The following is a 12,779-nucleotide window of genomic DNA, read 5'->3' as shown; positions in this document are numbered from 1 at the left end:
GGTCTTTCTTTTTAAATTGCTGGTCAATTGTTGTATCCTTATGAATTAATGCTTCACAGATCACAGGTTCTTTCCCCACAATCTCTGCTGCATCAATCTCATAATTAGGATCTCTATAATATGTCTTGTACAATGCATTATTTCGATCTTGTTCCTCCTCCAGTAATGCTTCGTATCTAGACACCTTATAAGTGAGTTCCACTAAGTCTCTGAACTCAGTTGAGTCAAACTTCTTTCGAAGCCTAAACTCTAAGCCATTTTGAGCCAATCTCACGAATTCTGGCTCTGGCAGGATGACTCTACATTTATTTCGAGCCCTTTTAAATCTGGCAATAAACTGAGTAGCCTTTTCGTCAGGCCTTTGACTCAATCTTGCCAAGTATGCCATGGAAACCTCTGGCTCCGATTAGCAGAATTGGGCATGAAATGCCTCTTCCATTTGTTGCCAAGTTTGGATAGAGCCAGGTGTAAGGTTAATATACCATACAAATGCTTCCCCAGTTAGGGAATTTGGGAATAACCTTAACTTCATGTAGTCATTATTAGTAAATTCACCGCATTGAGCAGCAAACCTAGCAGTATGCTCCACTGTTGATTGGTTTCCATTCCCATAAAAAAAGGCAAAATCTGGTATCCTGAAACCTCTTGGGTATTCATGTACCCTGTCTACCCATTCTGGGTATGGTTTCCTGTACACTGGAGTCTGGACCCCCCGAGCCATTGGTCTGCACATCTCTCTAACAATGTCAGCAATTTGGTCCCTAGGGACTATATTTTAGGCCTGCTGAACCACTACTGGAGGGGCAAACACAGGATTTGGTGGGCAAACTTGTGCCTGTGGTCCTCTTGGTCCATAAGGTGGTATATTTGGGACTGGTTGTTCCTGTGGTGCAGGTTACTGTTGGAGGTGTGGGTAACCCCTTTGAGCCTGTCCTGCGAAAGGACCTGTGAAAGGTGCTGGAACTGGTGTTATGTCTCTTCCATTTGTAGGAAAACCTTCCAAACCCCCGGGTATAAATTCGAATAAGGGATTAGTGAACCCCCTTGTGTCAGGTATGGCTTCGAATATGGGATTTAGAACCATTCTTATGCCATTTTCTTATACTGGGCCAGATCCACCAAATTGCATAGCTTCACTCAAGGTTCTGAAAAGCGGTTGCGGTCGCGGTCGCGGTCGCCGTAATGGTGGCGGTGACACGGTTGCAGTTGCGAGGTGTAAAGGCCATAGCATAACGGTTGCGGTAACCGGAACCATGAATTTTTTTATTTTTAGCACAATTTTAAAAAAACTTGCCGATACGCATATTTTTTTTCCATGGTCATATTTATTGGGTTTAAAATAAATATTAATCAATTTTTGTAAATTTTTAAGTATGATCCAATATATTTTATATTTTTAAATCACTATAAACTGAGTTTTTTATATTTTATTTTAATAATTAATGACTTTATATTATACAAAAAATCCGTCACTAACTATTATATATAAAATAAACAATGACAAAAGTAAGAGAATAAATAAGAGCCTAAATATATATATATATATACATACATATTTTAACCAAGCCAAATAGATAATAGATAGACACACACAAACAAAATGGTTAAATAATAGCAGCTGAATAGAATAGCATAGGTCTTACAGTTTCAACAAATCAATAACATGTTATTTATCTTCCCTCTTCTCTCTCTATCTCTTGCTCCTCCATTTCCTCTCTTTATCTTCCCTCTTCTCTCTATCCCTCTCCCGCCATTTTCAGCTTTTTTTTGTGTTTTTTCGAAAGAAACAGTTCGGAACCATTACGTAACAGTGCATAATAGGCTGTTATGACTATTACGGCACCGCTACGGCAGCTGCTACAACCCACACACCTGTGAATCTCAATCACACTGCAAAAGCGGCCGTAACGGGTGGCGGTAACCACCAAAACCGTTACATAACGACGTTACGTAACGGTTGCGACCGCTTTTTAAAACCTTGGCTTCACTGTTAAGTACTGAGGCATTTTGACCTGCTATAAGCCTCAGAATAGGTTCGTACCAAGACTGAGGTGATGGTCTTTCATAGTTCTGATTACTAGTTTGATCATTAGAATGTTCATTAACTTGCATAGGCTGTTTATCTCTAGCCAATCTTTGCTGAGGGACATTCGAAACTTCTTTCATGTGTCTTATGTTTGTTAGTTGGTGGTTATTCATTCGATCCAAAAAGGATGTTGCCCACATTTCCATTGTGTTCATTAATTGTTGTCCCATAGCATCTACTAGGTCACCCCACGGATTTATTGGCTGAGTAGATGGAACAGTGGATGGTCCAGTTCCTTGGTTTCGTCCAATATTATGAACATGTGGTACTTGTTCTGAAGTGCTGGTCTATGCGACCATAGGTCCTGATAAAATGGGAGTTTCCACAGGATGTGTTATCACATTATCCTCCAAATTAGGTATCTCTACCTCTCCTTCCACGCCTTCTTCCAAGTGTTCATTTTCTCCTTGTCTCCTACGTCTAGCCATTTCAATTAGTCCCACTGGGCGTGCCAAAAATATATGTTGGCTTTTTGGCTTTCGAAGGTTATTATTGTAATTGCGAGCGTGCCAGCAAGGATCAATCAGTCCCTACAAAAAATTAATTGCCACCAATTATCAGACGATTGCGTTTTAGTTCTTTCAGCCTCAATGAAGAGGACTTTTACTGGTGGCTTGATTTAGGAGAATTAAGCAAAATAATAATTAAATGAAGAACAATTGAAGTATTTCATTAACATGAAAAAACTTACAATGATCCAAACTCAGCCTCGTAGGGATTTACAGCAACAATCTACTTGAAACTACTCCTATGAACGAAGTGCAGTGTAGGAATTTAAAGTACAGAAAATGTAAGACCGGAAATGTAAAACTAGAAAGAAAAATAAGTATAATAAGACTGATTTTTTGGATCTGAGTCTGGGGGCTTTTTCTGGGGCCTTCTCTGCTATTTATACTTCTCGAGGATGATCATCGAACTACGTTTCCAACCGTCGAACTGCTCCTCTATGACCGCTGATCATGTTGCCTTGTAACTAGCCCACTATGCCATCACTTGCAGTTAAACTTCCCTCATACATTTGAATTTAAATGTGACTAACCGTTGAAGCCACATCACTTTACATCTCTTTGTTGATTCGCTGCTGCTTAGATCTCGTAATAACCAATACTAACTGCCACGTGTACGATCAGGATCGAAGACTTGAATAGTCTTCCTGTATTATCCTTATTCTGCCACGCGTCGAATTGTAATTGGCTTGTACAAAATATGTAACCAACAATAATATATTATAAGATACCATCAAATTTGTTTTTTTTTTTTTTTTTTTTTTTTTGCTCTCGCAAAAATAGACAGCGACATGGATAACTTGTATGATAAACTATTTTGGAATTTTGTTTTTAAGAAATCATTTTTAATGAAGCCCTTTTAGGTTGCATTTTCAATTTTAAAATTTATTTTTGCACAAAAATAAATATGATCCAAAAATAATGAGTATTTTTGAATTTTTCATTATTGTTGTTTTTTAGAATATGAAAATGAAAACATAAAATACGAGAAGTACCAAGTTCTCCATTGTTTGATGCCCTGTTAAGCACATTCACATGGGGCCCTCATATTTTTTGGGCATCCAATAGGAGAGGCGTTGAGTGGCCTCATCTAAGTGATCTTTTATAGGGTGTTTTTTAGAAGATTATTTATTAAAAAAATTAAATTGATTAGATATTGATAGTTATATTATCAGATCATATCTATCTATGTTTTAAATAAATAAATAAGAAGTATAATTTTAATAATAGAATGTTAAATTTTTTAATACAAATATGATATGATCATGTTATTATTGATGTCCAATCATCTTTATAATGTGGTGTTTTGAGAAGTTAGTAAAAAATTAACTTTTTAGTTTTTTTTGACTTTTTTGACAAAAAATCTGACTTCTTTGACCAAAAAAATTAAAAAGTTGACTTTTTTAGCTTCTTTTCAAAATGCCCCCAATATATTTTGTAGATCTTTAAAAGGGAGCCGTCCATCTTTATATTTTGTATAAATATGTTTATATTTTGTATAAATATGTTTATTAAATTTTAGAAAGTGAACCGTTTATATCATTGAGGTAGACCTTGAGTCCTCACCTACCGGAGACAATCCAAATCTGATTTTTTTGATCTGAAAGTTTCGTTGACTTTGTTAGGTGAATTGTATTATAGTTATTGACATAGGAGCACTATGGGAAGAGGTTAAAAAAAAGTCAATTTTTGGATTTTTTTAATTTTTTTAGTTTAAAAAGTCATTTTTTTTACCTAAAAGAACTCAGCTTTTTATCAAAAAAGTCAAAAATTTTAAAAATTAACTTTTTACCAACTTCTTAAAATACCATATAATTTTCACTCACCCAATTAAATTGAAACTGAAAAGAAGTTTTACATTGTTTGGAATATATTGTATATAGGGAGCTATGACACATGAAGATTTTGTGGGGCGCAAGGGGACAATAGGAGTTGGAGATTTGCAATGGATGACTGCTGGAAGAGGAATAGTTCACTCTGAGATGCCTGCATCCCAAGGTACTCAAAAGGGCTTGCAGTTGTGGATCAATCTCTCCTCCAAACATAAAATGTAAGTCTGTTTATATATCCGAATGCTTTCTCGTAATTAATAGGACTAATCACAAAAATTAATTATTAACCAAAATTAATAATCTTGGAAGATTTGCAAAGATTTGAATCTTAATTTGAGTGAATCTCACGATTTACTATGATTCACTATAATTCAAACGATTCAGCCTGTTTGCATAATGTATGAAATAACATATTTTTTGTTAAAAAACAAAAAAAAAAAAAAAAAATGGTAGAGCTCAACTTATTGTATTGATATTTATTTCATTTTAAACATTGTAAGTGTATTTTATATGTGTATACATATATAAAATTATAGATTATGCTAAGTAAAGTGAATCTTACGATTCATGATTTACTGTTTTAACAAAACGATTCATAATTTGACAGCAATGGTATTTACTAAATATTCATGTATTATCGTTATAGTTCTTGCTGCACTCATTAATGTGTAGAAGTATTGCCCTTGAATTAGCCTCCTTGTTGCGTGTCCTCTGTGCAGATGGACATATGAGCCATGCGCACACTATGCTGTCTCTGAAATGTACAAAATAATCGAACCATAATTGTATCTATATGATTTAGGACTCCCACAGTAGATGGATGTTTAAATCTTATGTTTGATTACACGCACTGTACATTTTTTCTTTGAATTGGCTTAATTAATCTCATGTTGAGCTATCACTGTCTGCTTTGATATTGTCTCTGAATGCTTTATGCTGGAATGCTTGATGCAAGTGTAAAGAGGCTTTTAGGTCTCGTGTTCCATAAATTTGCTTTAAGTCAATTCCATTTGTGTTTTTTTTTTCTCCAACTTAAGTATGTCCTTTTAAGCCTTTTGTTCTTTTTATTTTCTCTAGTGCTGTTTCCACTCGACATAAATATGCCCCTTTAGCATTTTCTTCTCATGCTCTATAAATGTTCCTTATCACTGTCACGTTCGTTTTGTTTAGTAATACCATATGTTCTGTTCCCTCTCTAATCATCTGCTTTAGATGAGAAACTGCCTTATTCAAAGTGTTAATTGTTTATTTACAAAACTGACCGACTTCCAAACCATAATTTTACTCTCTTCCTCTCTCAAAAGGTTCATTAATGTCAATGAAACACGTCTAAAACTGTTGCATGTTAAAATCTATCGTTTGTTCCTAAAAGATCCACTCTTAACTCTTTAAGTAATATTACTTTCTACATTATTTCATAGTTCATAAAACTACTCAAATTGTCTAATTTAGCTTAAACATCATGTGATGCTTGCAACATAGAAAAAGAACCACTTTTTGTCCGTGCATTCAATACAACTTGAGTTGGGATTGGAATGCTTGATTTGCACCCCTACAATATATGTCCCAATCCTCCACTTTTTGTCTTCTTTGTTTTAATTATATTTTGATCACTAAAATACCAATCTTGTATCAATTTGATCTCTAATATTTAAATTGTGTCTTGAGGATCAAGTTGACACAATCCAAATATCGAAATCAGAAGGGAAGTTAATGTGCGTATGCCAAAATTATAGAACTATTTATATTTATTCCAAATTTTAAAGACGCTCAGTGTATTTATTTGTCTATTTAATTTTTTTTAGGGCTATACAAATCCAGTTTGGCTACTGCTTTTCTAATTATTTTTGGGTTGGTGGAGTTTTACAATTATTTTTTATTTAAATAATTTTAATTTAAAATACAATTTATGTGTATTCAATCTGAAAATATTAATGATTGAATTATTATTTTTTAATTATAATTAAATTTAAAGATAATTGTGAATACATACAATCATATTATGCACAGTTTGAGCAGAATTATAACATTTTAACATTATTGTGTATTAAAATATAATATTAGCACAATTGAAGTAGCATGATACGCTAAAAATACCTAATTAACCTGGAAAACTACCCTAGGTGGGAGAACTCTCTCATGAATAATGGCACACAAATAAAATGCTTCATAATTCATCTTTAATCATTCATTAACTTAAGAGAGTTACATACATTTCAATACATTGTCAACTCATTTTCCATTCATCACTTGAAATCAAACAATTACCAAAATAAAAATTAAAAGTTAAAAAATGTACAACTAATATTCAGCAGGATCAATCATGGCTTCAGATCTCCAATGCCTCGCTTTCTCAAACCCATTACTATAATTCTCATAATCTTCAATTGTCCGATCAATCTCTTGTTGACTGTTCATCACAAATGGCCCAAACTGCACCACTGGTTCACCCAACGGCTCACCTCCAACCAGCACAAACCTTAGTGGCTTCGATGACTTGTTCCAAGCTTCAAGCCCATCCCCAGGGCCCAGGAGAAGAAGATGGTGAGGCGTTACAAGCGATGATTTTGAGTTGCCAAAAATGCCCTCACCATCCAAAACATACACAAATGCATTCCATGAAATGGGTATTGGTTGATGAAGATGGGACCCTGGGTTGAGAGTGAAGTCCAAGTACATAGTGGGTGTTCTTGTGTATACTGGTGATTTGGTTCCTAAGGACTCACCAGCTATTACTCTGACCTTAACTCCATCTTTTGTAGATTCTGGGATGTCCTTGCCTGAAATTTCTTGATACCTTGGCTCAATCCTGTGATTAAGCAAAATAGATAATGAGTTTGAATGACTATGCAAACTTAATGGATTGTGTTTCATTTTCTTCGGTTTCATTTTGTGTTTTTCGGAAACAAAAATAATAGAAAGTTTGATTTTTTGTGCAAAAAATAGTTTTCAGGAATTTGAAATCAAGTTTTTGGTATCCTATAAAAAGTGAGTTTTTTTTTGGATTTTTTTTCTTACATTTTTTAGGACTCTTATGATTCATGGATGCACACAAAAAGGTTTAATCTCATCGAATATAAAGAGAGACATTACTATGCACACCCTTTAAAATTAGGTATACAGAAAAGATAGGAATATGAAAATCTGTCAAGAATTTTATTCCGAAAAATGATGTATGGTCTAAATTTAATTATTATACAATAAGACTCACACTTGAAACAAATCTCAACCACATACTAGTTTTCTGAATAAATTTTCTAAATTCGTAATATTACTGTATCTCAAAACCACTGGACAAACCCCATTTCCCATATAAAAATTCAACAATTCTTTAAGAAAGTCTAATGTAACACCAGAATTAAAAGGTCCAGAGACCAATCATTATCAAGGAATGCCTCTTTTTTCTTTTACGTGGGATTCAAATACAAAAGGCACATAGATATTGGGGGGTTGGAAGCACACAGAATAATGTAAAACACTTTTGGAAAACAACCATGATGTTAGTCTTACTAATGATTGCTACTTACTATTAAAGATTATTAATTTTGGTTAATAATAAATTTTTGTGATTAGTCCTATTAATTAAGAGAAAGGACTAGAATATATATATATATATTATTAAATGAACGCATATATTGGTTTAGTGAAACATTATTCTCCTCATGTCATATAGCAACTTTATATATGTCAAAATAAAAATAAAAAAATTAGTATACACAGTGTAAGCAAGTTTTGAATCCAAGACCTTGAGTTTCATTAAGAATAGACTTATCACTTAAGTAACATACATATTATGATATTAAATTTTTTATTATTAATTATCTGAATTGTACATGTATCGCGTGTGCCGTCGTTAGTGTATATATATATATATATATAAACAGACTTACATTTTATGTTTGGAGGAGAGATTGATCCACAACTGCAAGCCCTTTTGAGTACCTTGGGATGCAGGCATCTCGGAGTGAACTATTCCTCTTCCAGCAGTCATCCATTGCAAATCTCCAACTCCTATTGTCCCCTTGTGCCCCTCAAAATCTTCATGTGTCATAGCTCCCTATATACATATATATATATATTCCAAACAATATAAAACTTCTTTCCAGTTTCAATTTAATTGGGTGAGTGAAGATTATGTCAATAACTACAATACAATTGATCTAACAAAGTCAACAAAACTTTCAGATCAAAAAAATCAGATTTGGATTGTCTTCAGAAGGTGAGCATTCAAGGTCCCCTCGGTGATATGAGCCATTCACTTTTTAAGATCCATTAAATATATTCATGCAAACTATAAAGATAATTGGACATCAATAATAACATGATCATATCATATTTGTGTTAAAAAATTAAACAGTCTATTTTCAAAATTATAGTTCTTGTTCATTTTTTTAAAAAAAATAGATAGATATGATCCGATAATATAACTATTAATATCTGATTAATTTAATTTTTTCAATAAATAATCTTTTCAAAGAACCCTATAAAATTAATAATTAGATCACTTAAATGAGTCCACTAAACCTAACAACGCCTCTCCTATTGGATGCCCAACTAGAGGGATTCATGTTTTGGGAGAGAGAGTTTAAATTTTTTTGGTTTGTTTGGTTGTATATTTTGAAAGTAGTTTGGGAGTTTAGAATGATTTGATATTTTGTTATAATTGAGTATAAGTGTGTGAAAGAAAAAATGATTGAGAAGGAGAGAGGAGAGAGAAAAAGTGATTGATTGATAGATAAGAGAGAAAAAAATATGAGTGCCCCATGTGAATGTGCTTAAGAGGGCATCAGAAAGTGGAGAACTTGTTTGGTACTTCTCGTTTTTATGTTTTCATTTTCATATTCTAAAAAACAATAATAATGAAAAATTCAAAAACACTAATTATTTTCAAATCATATTTATTTTTGTACAAAAATAATTTTGAAAATTGAAAAAACAACCTAAGTGCTTCATTAAAAATGATTTCTTGAAAACAAAATTCAAAAATAGTTTATCATACTAGTTATCCATGTCCCCGTCTATTTTGCGAGAGCAGAAAGCAAAATAATTATAAAAAAAAAAAAAAAAAAAACCAAATTTGATGGTATCTTATAATATATTATATATTTGAGCCTTAAGAGATTAAAAGATAAAATATATTAAAATAAAATAATTAAAAAATGTACCAAATTTGATGGTATCTTATAATATATTATATATTTGAGCCTTAAAATCCACTAAAAAATAAAATATATTAAAATAATTAAGAAGGCAAAATATCACATCTAATCCATAATTATTTTACTTTTTCTATCACAACCATCAAATTAACTACAAAAAAAAAATAAAAAAAATAACCAACTTTCTAAACACAATTATTTTAATCAGATTAAAATAATCAAAATACTAAATAACTAACTAAAATAGTCAACTTTTCAAGTATGGCGATAGTCCCCTACTACTTCTCATATATTATTTCTTTTTCCTAACTAATAAACAATAATAAGATAAAAGTTATGCACCCTTTTGAGTTACACACACATCAAACTGATTAATTTTATAGTTTGTTGGCAGTCTATAAGTTAAACTAATTTTTATTAGATTTTATTAATATGTATTTTTTGAAATTTATTTTTATTAAGTTTTGTTAGAATGTGCATTTCTTTTAACTTATTTTTTATTAGATTTTGTTATCTCTTATTAAGAAGAAAGTACATAAAATAAAAAAAATGTAATCATTTTAAGTCTTTTTAATATGTTTTCTAAATACACATGTTAACAAAAGTCAGTAACTTTTCCAAACTTTGAGTTATCTTTTTTCTTCATTTGTTTGGCTTGTCTAGACTTGACAATCCTAAATAGTATTAAAAAACAAAAAAAAAATTTAAATTTAAAATAAGCCTACTAAATGAGACAAAAGCAAATTCAAACCATTTTCAATTTTTAAGATTGTCTAGTTTAAATAAGTCCAAAAAGTTCTAAAAAAAAATATTAACAACTCAAAAGTGGAGGGAAAAAAAAATCACTAAAAATAAAAATAAACAAATAATAATAATTACCCATAAATAATAATAATAAATTATCTTTTTGTGGTTATTGAACAAAATATAATTTAATTTGTAAAAAGAAAAAAAATGATGTCACAACCTCTTCATATAAAAATAGTAGAAATGAAATGACAAAAAATGAAATTTTTAAAAAAATGGGTCTATCTTAAAAAGTGATGACCCAATGCACCATGCTCTCATTAATATGAAGTTGAGGTTCTTCCTAACTTCTATCCTAATTTATGTTCGGTTCCATAAAAGCAGAGCACTATGAGAGAAGTTTCATTAGCTTGAAAAAACAGAAAGAAAAGTAAATAAAACACAAAAATTGATCACAGAATTCGATCCAGTCATAATTTTTTAAAAATTATTAGAAAAAAATAATAATAATTGGTAGTATATATGTACCTGCAACATGTATGTGACTGTTTCAAATCCTGTAAAATATAAAAAACAGAGCATCAGCAATCTTTTCTCAACTAAAAACAGAAACAAAAAAAAGAAAAAAGAAAAACAAGTAAGAGTTCAAGAATCAAATTCAAACCTCTGTGTGGATGATCAGGAAACCCAGCAGGTGCAGAAACTGAAACATTGTTAAAAAAATAAAAAAATATCAGAATTCAGACATTGAACAAATGTATGCGTTTATCATAAAGAAACAGAGTAAAACAGAGCAAAACAGAGAGACCCAACTCACCTGAGAATTCATCTAGAACAAGAAAAGGATCAAAGTACTTCAATTCAAACCTGAACAAACACAAAAACCCATTTAGCCAAACAGCTTCAAACATTCAATGAAACATAATTCAAACACTCAATTCCAAATATATTAGCGGTTCATAATCGATTCACAACCCAATACCCAACACTGTTACACCACGACTGAAATAGATAGTCTCCCAATACCGCAATTTAAAATCATGTTTAGTTTAATTTTTAAATTTATTTTGTTAAAAAAATTAAACTTTCATATCATTTCTAAATTAGTTTGGTGTACCTTTTGTCAAATAAATAAATAAATTTCATTTCATCCCAAAATATTAGTCGCTTGATCTATTTTATTCTATTTTTTATTGTCTCAAAAAATACATTAATATTTACTATTTGGGTAATTTATTTTGTCATTTTTTAAAAATTTATTAATATTTTGAAACAGAATGAGTAAATAAAAACAGATTGTAAAAATTAAACCAAACAGAATTATATTATTACCTTCCAATGCTTCGTCTAACAATGGCACCAACACCTTCATGTTGAGGCCTGGCTAGAAACTTTCTGACCACCAGACAAGGTTCTTCCACAACATTTGACATACTAGTATGTATCTTTTTGTTTCTTTGGGTTTTGAAAATGCTTTATGTTGTATGTTTATCAGTCTTTCTATAATCTGTATTTTGCAAATGTGAGAACCAAACCAAAATTTCAATCGCTATTTATAGAGAGAGAAAGAGGGAGAGAGAGAGAGAGAGAGGTGTTTGTTTGTTGATTGGAGGGTCAAAGGGGAAATTGCTGCCGGCCATTGTAGGGACCCACATGAGGCAGTTTCCTTGAGATCAAGGAAGGTACTTGTGGCTGTTTAAATTTTGGGTAGCAACGTGTGACGTCATCACAACGTTATGATGATGCCTCAAGTACACCCTTCAATCCCACCCTATGGCACCTTTGCTTTTAATTTTAGGAAAAATTACAAATAAGAAAAAAATTTCTCAAAATAATTACATTTATAAATTAAATTTATAAAGTTTATCACTGAAATGTAATTTTTTTTAAACTTGAACTGATTTGTTACTTTTTCTTAATTTTAAGATTAATTACACTTATTTCTCTTAAAACTTTTAAAAAATTACAATTAGGGTTGGTTTGGTATGTCCTAAAAAAGTGCACTTTTTGACTTATTGGTGGGTTTGGGTTGGGTTTGGGTTGGGTTTGATGTGATGTGTTAGAGAGGTGATGTGATTTAAATAAGATGATGTGACTTAAATAAGATAGTGACTTTTTGACTTTTTGACTTATTTAGATATGCCAAACTAGCCCTTAGTTTCATACTTTTTACATTACTATATTAATTTTTCTTTTAATAAGATTTAAATAACCAAAACTAATGTCGATGGTAGATTTTATACTGAAATAAATAAAAATAAATGTGCATTTCACTTTAAAAAATAAATGATAATATTATTTTTTTTATTCGTACAACTAGCAAATTATTGATAAAAAAATAAAATGATATTAAAATTAGGGAAAATCGGTCTAAGGTCGCTATCCACCTTTTAGTAATGGATTAGGTCCACAATATATTCTTTTGTAGTCTAAGGTCCCTCACCCCCCC

General features: G+C 31.3%; 1 protein-coding gene across 1 annotated transcript; it reads right to left on the bottom strand.

Annotated features, from left to right (window-relative positions):
* Positions 1–6,587: 6,587 nt before the first annotated feature.
* Positions 6,588–11,997, bottom strand: LOC114305775 (pirin-like protein). Its single transcript, XM_082881673.1, has 6 exons — positions 11,663–11,997; positions 11,148–11,197; positions 10,995–11,033; positions 10,859–10,887; positions 8,315–8,481; positions 6,588–7,233 (listed from the first exon to the last, which is right to left on the bottom strand). Exons 1-6 carry the CDS (start codon positions 11,761–11,763, stop codon positions 6,726–6,728), a joined length of 894 nt encoding a protein of 297 aa, XP_082737799.1. The 5' UTR covers positions 11,764–11,997; the 3' UTR covers positions 6,588–6,725.
* Positions 11,998–12,779: the final 782 nt, after the last annotated feature.

Source organism: Camellia sinensis, chromosome 7 (assembly GCF_055761805.1).
Source record: "Camellia sinensis isolate YWXY chromosome 7, ASM5576180v1, whole genome shotgun sequence".
Lineage (NCBI taxonomy): Eukaryota > Viridiplantae > Streptophyta > Magnoliopsida > Ericales > Theaceae > Camellia > Camellia sinensis.
The sequence above is the reverse complement of the archived record's forward strand: the minus strand, read 5'-3'. Positions and strand labels throughout refer to the sequence as shown.

Coding starts and splice junctions, on each gene's coding strand:
- LOC114305775 (XM_082881673.1), bottom strand. CDS start 11,763: ATGTCAAATGTTGTGGAAGAACCTTGTCTGGTGGTCAGAAAGTTTCTA. Junction 11,198..11,662: donor GTTAGACGAAGCATTGGAAG/GTAATAATATAA, acceptor GTGTTTGTTCAG/GTTTGAATTGAAGTACTTTG. Junction 10,888..10,994: donor TCCTGATCATCCACACAGAG/GTTTGAATTTGA, acceptor TATATTTTACAG/GATTTGAAACAGTCACATAC.